This window comes from Ambystoma mexicanum, chromosome 3q (assembly GCF_040938575.1).
Source record: "Ambystoma mexicanum isolate Mex_15411 chromosome 3q, UKY_AmexF1_1, whole genome shotgun sequence".
Classification (NCBI taxonomy): domain Eukaryota; kingdom Metazoa; phylum Chordata; class Amphibia; order Caudata; family Ambystomatidae; genus Ambystoma; species Ambystoma mexicanum.
This window is the reverse complement of record NC_090926.1, coordinates 648,905,123-648,921,144: the sequence shown is the minus strand read 5'-3', so window position 1 is coordinate 648,921,144 and position 16,022 is coordinate 648,905,123. Positions and strand designations below refer to the sequence as shown.

General features: G+C 44.3%; 1 protein-coding gene across 1 annotated transcript in view; it reads left to right on the top strand.

The window, feature by feature from the left end:
* The window catches only part of B3GNTL1 (UDP-GlcNAc:betaGal beta-1,3-N-acetylglucosaminyltransferase like 1), a 2,124,914-nt gene that overhangs the window by 1,591,464 nt on the left and 517,428 nt on the right, over window positions 1-16,022 (top strand). Inside the window, exon 7 of the mRNA XM_069654544.1 lies at window positions 4,117-4,212. Within this exon, the coding sequence (XP_069510645.1) occupies window positions 4,117-4,212 (96 nt within the window). The remainder of the gene's footprint in view (window positions 1-4,116; window positions 4,213-16,022) is intronic.

The following is a 16,022-nucleotide window of genomic DNA, read 5'->3' as shown; positions in this document are numbered from 1 at the left end:
AAATTCCCGCTCGGTTCACATGGACAACAATCCAAGAAGAATGCGGTATAGTCACCTCCAAACTCACCGCAGCAGAAGGACCCTTAACCCGACTGGAGAGAAGCTGCTGTACCTGACGGAAGAAGAAGGACCATGCGGTCCACATCGGAAGAGGAGCCCAGAGGAAACCAACAGCTGCAGGGCCACCATAGCTGGAACATACTACATGGAAGGTGTAAGATGACCAAAGCCAGGTACCAGGACCAGCCAGAGCCCACAGCAACGTTTCTGAAAGGTAGGAACCGGTTTGGGCCGGCTGATTGGTACAGGAGAGAGACAGGCAGTCCAGATATGTAGGGTGGGGGTACCCTGGGAGTAAGGGCTGGGAGAATAGCCATGGGAAGAGACTATCAAAAAGCCAAGAGGTGGGAAGTATGGGTCTTGGGCCGCATCCAAGAGCAGACAGAGTACAAGTCTGCTTCTTCATGGCAGTACCCGGCAGAAGAGTGGACCAGGGCTGCCAAAAGATATTGTAAGAAGATACGGGTCTGGGATGCACGCCAAGAAAAAGAAAAAGCACATAAGACATTTTCTTCTGTGCAATGCCAGGCAGGAGAGTAAACCAGGGTTGCCACAAGCAAGATACAGAGAATTACGGGAAAGGGACCCGCCCCTTAAAGTAGGAAGTAGATTAAAGGACCTGGGGAAGAGAGGCATTCCCCTGGTCTTGGAGTTTTCAAATTTTGTTGGTATTTTGTGGGTAGTCTATCTTGGGGAAGGGAGTCATTCCCACGGGTTGCTGAAACTGTCTGCTACACATCAGGAGGAGGAAGGCATCCTCCTGACATTGAACCAGGGGAAGGGAGACATTCTCCCTGGCATTGTGAACTGTGATAAAAAGCCTGAGAAAAGCAAGTTCATGGGAGGTATTCCCCCTGTTGTTGTGAACTGTGAAAGTACAAGCCAAGAGAGAGTGAGAACAAAGCCAAGGAAGGCCAGGGTAAGTTACTCATCACCGGTGTAGTGAACTGTCAAAATAAAGCCAAGAAAGGATAGGGGAAGGGAAGCATTCCCTGTGGTGTTGTGAATTGTGAAAGTAAAGCCAAGAAAGGCCAGTGGAAGGGTATCATTCCCCCTGGTGTTGTGAACTGTGAAACTAAAGCCAGGAAAGGCTAGGGGAATGCAGTCATACCCCTTGTGTTGTGAACTGTAAAAAGGGAAAAGCCAGGAGAATGTGAGATCAATGCCAAGTAAGGTCAGGGGAAAGGCGTCCTTCCCCAGGGATTGTGAAATCATGAAACCAAGTGAAAAGGGAGTCCATTGGAACTGAGTCATTCCCCCTGGCTTAGTGTTGGGGAAAACACTGAGAGCCAGACACCAGGAGAAGGGAGTCATGCTCCTGGTAATTGAGTTTACAAAGAGGATCAAACGAGTAATCCAGTGGAAAGGAGTCATTCCCCATTGAGGGAAGAAATAATGAACTTTTGATGCAAAGGCAGCAATCCTTTATTTTGGAGTATTGAAGTCAGGGGAAGGGAGTCATTCCCTCTGGCAAGAGACTTACACATAGAAGTGTGCTGTCCAGTCCAGGAGGAGGGAGTCATTTTCCTGGACCAATACCATTGGTACAACTTTAGTTTAGTTATAAGCGTAAATACAGAGATAGGGACGTTTGACACAGGACGGTAGACTCTTTTTTAGTTGCAACAGCATCATGACAGATCCATTAGCACTTTTAGTTTAAGCAGGGGAACCCTTCATAGATATAGGGGAAAGTAGGTTTGCTCTTTATTTTGATCTTAAATAGAAGTCTGTAGCAATCACTATGCCACCTGTGTGTTAGTCTCTTCCTTCTGCACCCTTACAACACACATACAAAATCACAACTGTTATCACTTTTCACATCCATTATGTGGCTATGTAGGCAGCAATACATTATGCCATTTCTACCAACAGCAATTACATAACATAGAAAATTCCTTCTAACCGTATTTCAAACAAATCTGCTTTGCTATATCATGCATACCTTCATAAATAGGTTTACTGGTCCCAATGACAACGCATTACATATTTATGGACAAGCTGGTTTTTCATCAACGTTAGGCCATCTCAATTCATCATTTGATGTATGTGGCAGGTAGACATGTTGTATATACCCAACCATGCTGAGAGGGATGCCACCGGATTGGAGGGATCGGGAGGTAAAAGCTGTTGCAATCCAAGCCGGCAGGCTTGCCGGCGTCCCCCACCAAAGACTCCCATATAAGGCTCTTGTGTGGGCCTGTCCGGGTGCTGGTGATGCCAGTCCTTTTGCCCTCTTTTTGTTCCTGTGTGTCCGTCTTGCTCCTTGTTACATCTCCTTCAAGCTTCCCATTCCGGATGCTTGCTGTTCTGCTCACTCTTCATGCCGTAAGGTAAACTGGCTTCTCCCTCCCTTTCCCTTTATTCTCCTCTTATCCTCTCACTCATCCTGCCTTCTTACCACTCTTACTGCTGCGCTTTCAACTTCCCCCCCTGTTGTTCTGCCTTCCTCTCTGCTCTGCCCTTTCTCACAATGGTCACTTCACTCCTGCTTGTTCCGCTTCTCCCTGTTGGCCCTCCTAATGGTTTGCATCTCTGCCTCCTCCTAGTTACCCCCACCACCCCTCTCTCACCTTACTAATGCCGGGTGCAGCTGGGCCCTCCTTGAGGTCCTGCATTCCTGTCTCCCCACGACTCATGGCGCGTCCTCCTGTCCTGTCTTCTTCACTCCACTTGAGAAGCATGGCAAAGGCAGTTGATGAAGAAGGTAAGGAGAGGGCATTGCATGATGTGAAGATGCTTGTGGTCTTGCGCAGAAGGGATGTGACCAAGCAGTTCTTGTTGGACGGCCCCTTTAGGGGTGGGACCAAGCCTGACTTGCATATGATCTTTCCCCTTTTGTAATGGCTTGGCAGACGAAGAACGATGGCCTGGATGGTTGACCAGAGCAATACCAGAGCTTAAGATTAATTCTATTCCTTCCAGCCATCACCTCTTTTGTTTTTCTGTAGTTAGCACGAGTGGGATGGGTATGCCCAGAAGTGGGTCAAGTGACTGCTGGGCCTAGAGACTCAAGCTGCTCCTCACTGATCAGGCCCAAAGAGGCCGAAACATGTTTGGTGATGCTTGTGGTCTCGTGCAGAAGGGATGTAAGTAACCAAGCAGTTCGGGCTGGACTGCCCCTTTAGAGTGGGACCAAACCTGATTTGCATATGGTCTTTCCCTGGTTGGAATGACTTCGCAGGAGAAGAGCCATTGGTCTGGAGGGTTGCCCAGAGCCATGCCAGAGGTTAAGATTAATTCTAAACATTCCAGCCATCACCTCTTTTCTTTTATTAATTAGGCATTCTCAAAATTGATAGACTCTACCCATTTGTTGATTATAACCATAACTCCCTTTTAAAAGTTTTTTTTAAACATTTATGGCGTCCTTTGATTCATTGCAAAGTTTATCTTCATGCACCAGTTAACCCTGTAATGGGGATGCAAGCCAAATATTTAGAAAATTGAAATGGGCAATTTTGAGACAAATGTCCTGAAAGAGTTTGTTTTGGGTCTATCGATGTCCCATCCTAGAAAAAGTGAAACATTGTTGTTTTTCACTCTGGTTTTAAACTATGAAAACGTTATTCAAATGTCACCTAATTTTGGTGCACACTCTAACTACTGTGACTTGAGGTTGGCCGAATTCAGTGACGTTCCATGGACACCAATAATTCAAATGAAAGGTTTTTTTCAGTTTCCTGTATACAATGTCATGTAGAATTAGTCTCTCCTGGATCACAAATGGTATACGTGGAGGCACCGCTATACACATATTGCCTAACAATGTATATTCAACGGCACTTTCAAGTACAAACACGATGTGGTGATGGGAGGAGCAAAGGGCCCCATGTAACTCTGTTCATGTATCCACTCCTGTTTCACTTGTAACCGGTGAGTGCCAAGGTCATGTATGGTCTCATTCAAATTAGGTGGAATTTTGGGGCACTTGGAATGATGCCCAAGAGGATGAAAAGGGTGCATTGGGATTATTCTTTTTTTTTTTTTAAATAAAATATTATAACTCTATGTACAGCTTTTTTCACTTAACATTTATTTTTCATTTTTTTCTAGGTATATACTTCCCACGGGCCAACAGTTATAATGCCTACCTGGTACTGCTCCCAAGAATGGTTCTGCCATGTGGGCAAGTTTGATGAAGGTGGAACAGTAAGTGCAATTATGAAAACAATTAACAGAATGTACATTTAAGTGAAAACATTAGTTAACATTTTGTAGAACTTTTACCAAAGACCATGTTGTTAGGTAAGATTTTAACTTTAGGGCTAAATCTACCTCACTTTTGAGAACCCCAGAACCTTTTGCTGTACTGGTAGATTTTCCCTATACCTCAGTTAGTGGGAACCTTTTTCCACACTCACAGATCTTTTTATTCTTTTTATGGGTTACATTTTTAAGACTCTCTATAGTGTCTTTTTAATTGTATTTATTTTAACAACCTTTGGTATATACCTTGTTATTGTTACAGGGTTACCCTTTTGGGCTCCCCTGTTACTTTCTCTGGCTAACCTTGTGAGAATTAAAGTTCCCAAGGGTAGAAAGGATATTTCTATCCCTTCTACATTTTGTTAGGTGAAAACCAGCACACCCCACCTTATGTGGAGTGCTGGGTAGATGCAATGTATCCCCTTTTCTCTCTAGGAAGGTAACAGTTATGTTACAGGGACAAGATTACCTTTGGTGGCTGGTGGCAGTGATCCTTTTTACAAATTAGGTGCACCTTTACTCCGGGCTGTTTTCACAGCTGTGGTAAAGGCACCCAAGTGTGCCCATTTTATCAAAATGGCCCCTGTCTTCTTTTTTCACCATTGTAGTTCTCCTTGTCCTTTCCTGTTCCTTCCCCTGACCTCCATGGTGGGAAAATACTTTGTGTCAATTTTATCTTCGGAGGGAGCCCTGGCTCAAGCCCGCATAGTGTCTGTGAAGGAAAGAAGCGAGGGAGGAGTCCAGAACTTCGCACCTCTTTGTCTTCCAGCCTGCCTGGGAGAATCCATTTCAAACTGGGAAGGCAGGCTGTCCTGAAAGGACTGCCAACCTCCCCCCCCCCCCGAGTTTGAATATTGCACATCTGTTTTATTGGCTGGGTTCCTGTATAATAGTCTGATCCTGGAAGCTCAAGAGGTAGTCGTCCATTGGGACCTGAATCCAATGAGGAAGATGAAGAAAACATGGCTGAGACAATTTGCAACGACCAGAGAGCCTGCTGTGTAACCAGAGCCTGCTGTTCTGCTGTTACCCTTCCTTCCAAGCGACCTGCAGGCTTCGGTAACAAAGACCCCGACCCAGAGCCTAGTGAGATCCACTAGCCTCAAGAAGACCTGCATTTTGAGCAATCCCATGTTGTGCTGCAACCTTGCAGGGCTGCAATACCCTAATACTCTGGGACCTGAAGCCATTGTGGTGCATGTTCTTCTGAATTCTGAATCGAGCTGAAACCTTGGGTGCATCCTGCTGGACCTCCAGAGACATGATTCCAGTTGTTGAATTCCCCTGACCAGAGTTCGGGACCAGATAAGCGATGCAAATCCAATCAGTGATATTCACTCTTCTTCTGGCTCCTGAAAAGGGTGCCAAAACCACAGCCTCCAGCCATGAAGAAACTCCTGCTTGGAGCCTTCCCCATTGATCCTTGCTGCAAAATTCCTTCCAAAGTCCTGTCTTCCGTCTTCATTACAAAGGAATCCATCGACCAGGTTTTTGGCTGCAGATCCGGAAGTCTGCCCTGCTGCAACTCTTCTTCTGTGCTGAGGTACTGTGTTGGCTGGGGTATGTGCTTACGTTAAGCCTGTGAGATTTCTGTAAAGCTTTTGGGGCATTTTCTGAGATTGGCAGTCCTCTCATCCATTTAACCCAGGCCCACTGCTGGAATCCTTCTAGGGTGTCTTCCTTGCAGTCCATCGACTCGGACTAACTCCAAAGTGAACTACTTACTTTTTTTAACAGTCTTCCACAGGATCTCTGACTTTGCCTGCAACTTAACCGTATCTCACCCTGCCTACAGCTGGCACCTAGACCACTAGGATCCCTCTTCTGCTGCCTCTGAGTGAACTAATGCAATAGAACAAGGAAGGACTGGATAAGAAAATTATTCTGCCTTGAAAAGTATAAGAAGTGTTTAAAAGTGGGCTTACTTGTAAATGAGTTGGTTGGTAACTGTTACTTCGAGAGTGAGCAGTTACAAAAGTTTTTACCTTGAATGTGTGTTGTGCCATTGTAAAAAGTATATGCAAGGCTATTTGACTCACCTGTAAATTGGTTGTACCTCTTCACAAAAGTAATGCTATTGGCTTCACTTAAATATTTCTTCCAGAATATTAGTGTGTAAATTCTCCATCTGGATCTTGCTTCCCTTGACCTGCTGTATAGCCTGTCTGAACTAAGCCTGCCTTGTGTGTTACCTACCTTGAATAACATTGGATCATTCTTAAAGTGTAACATCGGGTTTTGCTTTCCCTGGTCTGTTTTATACGGATGCTAAGACAGTCTTAGGTTTATACCTATCTGTAAATTGCTGATAGCTCCCTTAAAATGTATATGGGGTTTACTTACCTTGAATAGCTGTGCGCTATGCTAAAAGAAGTTAGAAAGTTATTGCTTACCTTAGTCTGTGTCCCACTGACCTGAAAAGCAACTGTAATAGAAAATTACAACATTAGGTTTTACCTGCCTATAATAGCTGTGTGCCATTCTTAAAAAGTGTTTTGTAGGTGTTAGCTGAGCTTGGTCTGCCTGGTGCAATCCTAAATAAGTGTAAGGAGTTCTTGCTTACCTTAGTCTGTGTTCCACCGAGCTGAAAAGCAACTGTAATTGTATATTACACCAAAAGGTCTTACTCACCTAGTATAACTGTGTGTTATCTTGAATATTGTTATAGGTTTCTACTGTTCCTTGTATGAGTGTCCTGCTATTCAGAAAAGTATACTTGCGGATTGTTTTACTACATGATTTCTAAATTGAGTGTCACTGCACAACTGCTTGGGTCTACTACTCTTGTATTACTGAAAGTAATCAGAAAGTAACTTATGGTTTTACTCCCCATGAATAGGTGTGTCCTATACTAAATGTGTTTGATACGGTCTGACTTGACTGAAATACTGTTAGTTTCCTGAACAAGGTTTATGCTTTGGCCTGTGTGCCTTCAAGCATTGTGCTGTGTTTTTATATTGTGTTTCATTTTCTATGACCAATTACTTATCACCCAAGATTCATCTTGGTCATACCTTGTATGTATAATAAACCTTTATTTTTTATAATACTTCTGGTTTTCAGTGTTTCTGTTGAACCCTTGGTATACTACACGTTCTTTGTACCTTCCTACAGCCCTCTCTCCCTCCTAAGGTAAGCCTGGCTGCCCTGTCTATGCCACCATATACTCAGTTGGTACAGCCGTATACTAAGAGTGGAGTTTTGTACTGTCTCACTTGAATAGTTTTACAAATCCCTTAGTTGGACTTCAGAAAAACTGTCCTAACACATGTTCAAGCCGCCAGGTATAGTTATATTTAGACTGAACTGTTCCTGGATTCTTATTGGTCCGCTGAAGGATTCACAGAGTCAGAGACAGTCACACGAGGAAGACATGTGCTCCCCTCTCCATGTTAAAGAGCACAGCGCTACCATTAGCCAGGCCCAAAGTCACAGAGAGTAAAGACATTCACACAGCCTAAGCAACAATAAGCTAAGCAACAAAGAAATAGATTAGGCACACACTGTTGCTGCCTATGTGACCCCGCGATAAAGCAGAATCCACATCAAAGCCTAGAGAAGTTTGCCCTGAAACACCCATGCTCATGACCGGTGCTGGAAAGGGAAAGAATGTACTGGGGGGACTATCACCTCTTCGGAGAGACCGGGCTGTGGGAAGGAGAGGGGGTGTTCAAGTGGCGTGACCCCCGGCCTGGTGGAAGACAGTATCTCTTCATAGAACCCAATCCTAGCAATGTTTCATGGTGATTCAGTAAGAAACCCTTTTAAGTGAATATGGGCTCTTCTGTTTTGATTGGTCACAATATTCACCCTAATAAAGAGATGTCTGTAAATTGCAGGACATATATACCAGTTGGACAGCTGCAACACTGTATGTGGGCTTTGGTGGCTTCTGCCTGCATTGCGGAGTCTTCTGAAAGCTCCTGAAGGACGGATTACTCATGCGTGCAATGTGAGAAACCTGCTCTTCAACGAGCAGACTGCTTTCAGAAGACTAGGCGGCGCTCGGTCCTGTGCGTAGTCTTCTGAAAGCGGTCTGCTCGTTGAGGCCCAGGACCTGGGAGAGACATGTGCTGGCCCCTGGGTCTGAGGGACGGAGCTGCAAGACTTTTTTACTAGAGCACTGCTCCGTCTTGTTCCGGCTCATTCCCTGCACTGCTCATGACTGATACAATGTTAGCAACCCATAGTTCCACGTCTTTAGCGCACAGGTTTCATGCACGTCTTTGTTGTGATGCTTTTGCGTTGTGGCATTCAATCAGCGCGTATGCGTCCGCGTTTCTCTGTACAAAATCCCAATCCGCCCTAGAAGCAAGCCCAAAACATGTCCACTCTTATGTTTTGTGCCTGTTACCAGGGGACTTTGGGCTTTTCTTTTGGCCAGGTGACTATGGGAATCACCTGCATATGCTGTGCTTTCCCAAGTTACCTCCTTGCATTAAAAGGTGACAGCAGGGCGTATTCCCGATGTACATGTAAGATACAAAATCAGTAATGCTAACAAGAAAAACGGCCATTTAGACGAGTCTCTAGAGCTCTGAATGGGATTCAGATCACTGTGGGCAGAATTGAGAAAGTAATACATCCCAGGTCCAGAAAAAAATAAGAATGACCAGGTTAGATAACGTCAACAGGAAAGAGGGACGTGCGGGTGAGTAGTAAATGAATCAATTACATGTTTTTAGCACGGTCTCTAAACGCGGGTCGGGGATTTAAACCTGTATTGTTCTGCATTGTCCTGCTTTCATGGCAAACATACGGCCCCTGAGCTATCCTCTCGGCACTAATAGAGAGGAAAGGTGGTAAGAAGAGAAAAAATGCGACGTCATTCGCTAGGTTACTTTGGTTGTTACATGGGAATTGGTGAAGCAGTAAACGGTCGCGCGCATGGCCTTTTAGGCCTAAGTGTCATCTATTGGTGCATTGCTTCAACAATGTGGGTTTCTAGATGTAGTCTGACATAGCATACACTGTAAACATGGCAGTGTGTTCACAACAATAAGAGATAGTCGTAAGGGTGGATGTGTGGGGTTGTGGTGTTCTGTGCCAGGCTAGGAGGCTACAGTCTGGTCGGATTTTAGGGTGAAATACCACTGATGATAGTTGTCGCCACCATTGAAGGAACTTTAAAAAATCTGGACAGTTACAAAGTTACCACTGGCCTCTCCATTGCCACCCTCATATTGATTTTGGTAGTACATTGTGTGTGGTATCTTGGATTTATGAAACTGGAAGGCGGGTCAGTTAAAAGTAGAGGCGATTGCAACAAGGCTGAGGAGGTGGCCGTGTGGGCTCTGTAATTAATAAAGACTTACCTGCAACCTATTTGTCCCGTTACATTCCTTCCACATTCTGCAGCCTTGTCCTGGACCCATAGATGAACTTATTCATGCACCAGAAGGGGCTCAACCACATGACAGAAGTGTTCAAGAAATGGACCCTATGCCGTAGGGAGATGTCTGGACATTTTGTGTATATTGTTTCCCTTTTGGCACAGACAGGACGATCGTTATTTGTTCATCTTTGTGTCAGTTGTACTTGCTTTCCTTCTCAACGCGGCAGCCATTATTAAGCGGAGAACAGTATAATAGAGCATAGTTGGATTCTGTGGAGAGGGACTTATTCATACAGGAACATACCACTAATTGTGCATCTGCCGCAGGTGTTTCTGCCCTATCCAGGTACACCATCCATTCATTGGTCTGATTGGAAACAGTATTGGTGTAATTGTATGGTGCAGTAGAAACATGAGGGTATTGTTCCGGAGAAGAAAACGTTCTTACTGTTGCATGGGCTGGGCACTGTAGGCCAGAAGAAGTATAGAGAGGTTTCTGCCACTTATCGACGGGCAAGGTGGGGGAGACATGATTGTTTATGAGAAGGCTCTTAAACAGTTGGATAATTACTATACTCCCAAAACAAACATAGCAATCAATAAATGTAACTTTCATAAACGGAAGCAAGAAAGCACTGAAACTGTCGAAGAATATGTGTGCGTGTTGAGGAATTTGGCACTTGATTGTGATTGTACAGCCATATGGGGACTGATGAGCTCATTAAGGACCAGATAATCATCCACACCAACAGCCCAGTCATGCAGGAGACGTTGTCGATGTGTGGGAACCCTATGGGTAAGAAGGCGATAGTCATTGCAAGGAAGGTGGAACACACCCACTTGTGTTCTAAGACTATTAAGGAAAAGAAAAAGGAGGATGGATCTGAAGTGGGGATTGAAACTGTTCAAGTGAATGCAGTGCTTAAGAAAAACAAGAAAGGAAGTACTGGTAAGGTTAGCAAGAGGGACAGCAAGTATAAGAAGGAGAGAAAGTTTAAAAGAGAAAGGAGTAGAACCTGATGCAGGCAGATTATGAGAAAAACATGTGTTATAGCTGTTGAAAACTAGGACATTTTTGCAAATTCTAAGTCATGTCCTGATATCCATCAGAAGTGCTTGAATTGTGGAATGAATGCTCATTTTGCTGCTACGTGTTGGAGTAAAAAAAGGTATTGTGTGTTTAGAATGATGACGAGGATAGTTCCAATGAAGAAAAGAGAGTTGTGGTAGTTCGCACAGCTGCAGAAGATTACTCTGCAATGAAGTGCAATGAAGTGTCCGAGCTGTCGCTTAAGAATAGATGGTATTTCTGTCAAGGTGATGGTATATAGCTGTTCACCATACTCGATAATAACGGACAGTAGATGGAGGAAATTACAAGAGGCTGGTAAAGAAGTTCACAGAAGTAAAAAATTAGAATGGTCAAACATCCATATGGTGGGAATGTTCCAGTCACTGGTGGAGTACAAGGACATGATGGCAGTAATAAGCAGATATATAGAGAAGAGGGGAGTGGACGTTTTGGGGTGGTGGGACCAAGCTGTCCTTGTGATCCGGTTGGACCCAGGAAAAGAAGACCCAATCATGTTATTAAAGGACAGTAGAACAGAACAGAACAGAAGAGGAGCTGTTTCCAGATGTGTTCACTAACAAGATTGGTTGTCCGAAAGGCTATGCACACAAGATCATAATGAAGGAATGAGCAGATCCTAAAAGTCACAAACTACGACAGATTCTGATTTCTGTTAAAGGGGAAGTGGAAAGGGAGTTGGAAAGGCTGGTGAAGGCAGGTCATTGAACACATCAAATCCGAACACATTGAACACATCAAATCCGCTGAATGGGTTAGCCCAGTTGTAGTGGCAAAGAAGGAAAAGGGCAAGATCAGAGTATGTGTGGCCCTATGGAATGTCAACATGAACATTGTGGTGGACACATTTCTGATGCCAATGTTTTTGTAAATGCTCAATTGTGTTGGAGTTGCTGCATTGTTTACATCATAGAACCTTTCCACTGAGTATCATCAAATACCTTTGACAAGGACAATTGAGCACTGCCATCATTCATCACTCCTTTTGGACTTTTTTGTTACCGCGAGATGCCGTTTGGGTTAGCATCAGCAGCGGCGGTCTTTCAAAGAGTGATGAGTCGAATCCTCAATGGGTTCCGGGAATACTAGTATATCAAGCCAACATCTTGTTATACAGGAGTGATAACGGAGAGCATGATAAGCGATTGCTTGAAGGGTTGCGCAGGATGAGAGATAAGGGTTTAACCATAGACGTAAGTAAGTGCAGGTTTTGGGCTAATGAAGTGGAGTATCTTGGACATGTGGTTAGCAGTAGAGGTTATAGGACTAAAGAGGATGCGATGAAAGCCATCAAGAATGCGCCCACTCCAAGGAATAAGTATGAGGTACAAGCATTTTTGTGGATGGTGGAATTCTATGATAAATTCATAAAGAATTCCGCTGAGAAAAATCAGCAAATCAGGAGGTTGTTGAAGAACGGCATTGAGTTTGAGTAGGATGCAGGATGCCAGGAAGCGTTGATTGAGATTAAACATGGAATATGTGAGGCAAAGAATTTGGGAGGATTTAAGATAGAAGATGAATCTGTGATAATTGTTGATGCCAGTATAAGGGGGGAACGGGTGGTGTTGTCTCAGGGAAGGGGAGTAACAGAAAGGATGTAATACATCTAAGACGGTTACGGAATGTGAGAGCAGATACTCAGTTATCGAAAGAGTGGTGTTGGCATGTGTGTGGGGCATCAAGTACTTCCATAAATATGTATGGGGGCAACGATTTGTAGCGCATGTTGACCATAAGCCATTGGTAGAGGTGTTGACGGTAAGAGGAATACTGAGGGTGACACCCAGAATCGCTAAGTTGTGCATGTATTTACAGGAATATGACTTCGAAGTGGAATATGTTCCTGGGGTACAGATCAATATCGCAGACTATCTGTCAAGGTTACCATTGGAGAGAGTGGATGCTGGCAAGGATGGGGAGGAAGAAGAGGTGGTTGTGTGTTTCGAAGAGGGGTTTGTTTACGAACATGTTGTTATCAGCAAGGAAGAGGGGGGAAAGGAGGTTGATGTCAGATAGTGTAATAAGAGAAGTTGTCCAGCGACAATGTTGGTGGCTCCTGAGTGTTTTAGGGAAAGGTTGGTGGAGAAAGTGCATGAGGGGCATTCAGGGATAACAGGTACTAAAAGGACATTAGGGATAAATATTGGTGGCCTGGAATAGATATGATGGTGGATAGGAAAGTGCAGGAGTGCTGGCCATGTCAGAATTCTGACAAAAGCAAGAGAGCCCGCAAAAAAGAATTGTTGGCTAGCATGCCTTCGCAAGGTGTATGGACATGCTTTGTAAGAGATATATTGTGACCATACAATACACTTGACAGAGAGATCTAGTTCATGATAGTAATGGTATATTACTTCTCGAAGTGGGCGAGATGAAATTGGTTAGGCAGTGTCTAGTAGTGAGATTGTAAACAGGTTTTTAGACAGGAGGGATACCCACCTGAGGTAACAAGTGATAATGGCTCTCAATTTAAGTGTGCTGAAGTGGATGAGAATGCCAAAAGTAAGGGTATGAGGTGGAAGTTTATATAATTGTATCACCCACAATTGAATCGGTTGGTGAAGCATTGTAATAGGGTAGTTTTTTGTGCTGTGGACCAAGCAGTTAGGAATGATATGGATGTGAAAACAACGTTGAAGAACTTATTGTGGAATGCCAGGGTGACTCCTAGTGGTGTTGCCGGAGTTTCACTGTTGAAGTTGATGAGGAGAAGAGAAGCTAATACTGGACTCAATCCCTGTTGGGTGAATAAAGTTCTTGAGAGTAAGGACATGGAGTTCAAGGAGCAGGTTAGGAGGAGTTTGCTGGAGGCACAAGAGAAGAATAAGAAAGACTAAGGCAAACAGGCTAGGGAATGGGAGTTCTTCCAAGTTCTGTTTGTTTCTTGGATCATGGGTGAGAGTCAAGAGAGGCACACATACGGCAAAGGGACGGTCTAAATATTCAGAACCAAGAAGAGTGATAGAGGTATTGCCCAATGCAGTTAGATTGGAAGGCGGTTCTATTTGGAATATGGGTGAAGTTGTGGTTGTGGATCTGGTGGAGGGAAGAAGAAGGGTGTGCATTGATAATAGGGGAGAGCAGTCGGTTGTTGATGTATACAGTGATTGGGAAGGTGCAAATGTGGCGGTGGTGGTGAGTGCGGTGCAGGCTTGGAAGAGCAAGTGGTTGGAAGAAGTGTGGGTAGTGGTGTCAACGGGATGGAGTAGGTGGTTGGGGGGTAAACCTAGGTGGGTGAGGAAAGCACTGGTTGGGCTGAAGGACTTTGTCCGGAAGTGAGATGTGATAAACATCCTGTGTCTATTTATACATTCCTTAATATCCGTTGCTTATATCTGTAATATTCATACACTTTCGTCAGTGTTCTGCGTCATAGTTTTATGTTACATTTTACGTAGTCTCTAATTCCCTTGATGTAGAGACAGTTTTATTTGTTATATTATTCTAATGTGCTTTATTTTAATGTTTGGGGGGAGGTGTTTGTGGTATCCTGGAACCTGGAAGGCGGGTCAGTTAAAAGTAGAGAAGGTTGCGGCAAGGCTGCAGAGGTGGCCCTGGGGTCTCTGTAATTAATAAAGGCCTACCTGCATCCTATTCGTCCGGTTACGTTGCTTCTACATTCGTGTATAGTAGTAGTACAGTTTCAATGCACATAAGGGTTCATTTCGGCCCTTTTCTGCATTCCATCTGAAAGGTGTTGTGAGGGGTAAGGCCTCTGATTCTCACCCTTTTCTAATGTCCGCGTGGCAACAGATTTTCTGATATTGAACGTAAGTGCTGGTGCTTCCCTTCCAAAAAGAATAACAAAAGTTTTAAAATTATGAGAGCATTTTACAATGTATTCTAAACCTCTAGTCTGGAGGTTAAAATGGGCACATTTTCCGAGTGAAATCTGCCCTCTTATCGGGAGGTATTTCCCTTTGGTAGCATTTTATTGGAAGGTCAATGTAGGCCTATATACCCCCAAAACTGCAATGGGGCAGGAGGTGAAACAGGGAGCATTGGGCAACTACGTCCTGTTTTACTGATTGCGCCAAGATTGCAATGATGCCCTTAAGTCTGTGGTTATATATGTCACGCTACCGAGAAGTTAAAACGCGCATGTATCCAGTGGACAGCTCAAGTACTCACCTTCGGGACGAGATGAGTCTGGGGTCCCATATCCAGGTGGGGCTGAGTGCACCCCCCAGGTCAATACATTGAGTATCATGAGTGGGCACAAATAGCGACAATAATTCTTACAGAACATAGAAGCTGGGGGTATACCACATGAAGCGCTATATAAATCATCAAACTATTATTATTACCTTAGTGGCCAGAGTCAAAGCAGGCCATGTTTAAGCATCTTAGAAGTCGGATGGAAAAGAAAGAAATACAGCTACAGTAACAGTTACATTTTCACTTCTAGGAAAGATAATTCATAGATGCAAAATATAGCTCAGCATTTTAAAATGCATTATTTGGAAGAGCATGAATTAATTATTATGTTTTGGGGCCATCTCTCTGAGCCGGTTTATGATATCTTTGTGAGTCCACATTATGCACATTATGAACGGGGGACTGGGTGACTGTGCCCACCGTCTACTTTCTCAAACGATCTTTTCATCAGCTGCGTAAACTAAGCAACCAATGTCCCACTTGCCCTTGCCAAGCCTCGCCCATTAGCAGTGAAGCACAAGGAAATGCACCTCGCGATCCCAGGTGTGTCCCACCAGGAAGGGAGCCTCGCCGTCCAAAATCCCATCTCCCTCCACTGTAACTGCGCTCCTGGAGCCTGTCACCGGTTGGCAGCCGTTGGCACAATTAACAAACTCCCATTTTTAATTTCAAGATCAACAAGCAGTTAAATAAACGGCCAACTCCACCTTGAGAAGTTTCAAGCAGACGTGGCTGCACTCTGCACAACTTAAAACGGATACACTATGGCACAAGCAACATAGTATGTGCTGTTACGGTAAATACCAATAACGTTATTCTGCCCTACAGAATGCATTGATATAATGAAGCTATCCAGTGATATGGCGGGGTTCGTAGAAGAACGGGGCACAAATAACATAAAACACAGGCTTCACCATATTATACAAACCAGTGCACAGCCCAGCGAGCTATGGGGCAGGGATCTGGAAAAGGCGTCTCTCCAGAATATTTGGACCACAACTCCCACCAGCCCTAGCCAGCCTAGCCAATGGTAATGGATCATGGGAGTCATAATCGAAAACATCGAGGAGCGACAGGTTGCAGACCTCTGCTATAGAGGGAAAGCTTACACCATGCAAACAAAAACCATGCTACCATTTTAGTCAAGCAGCCGGGTACAACAGGATG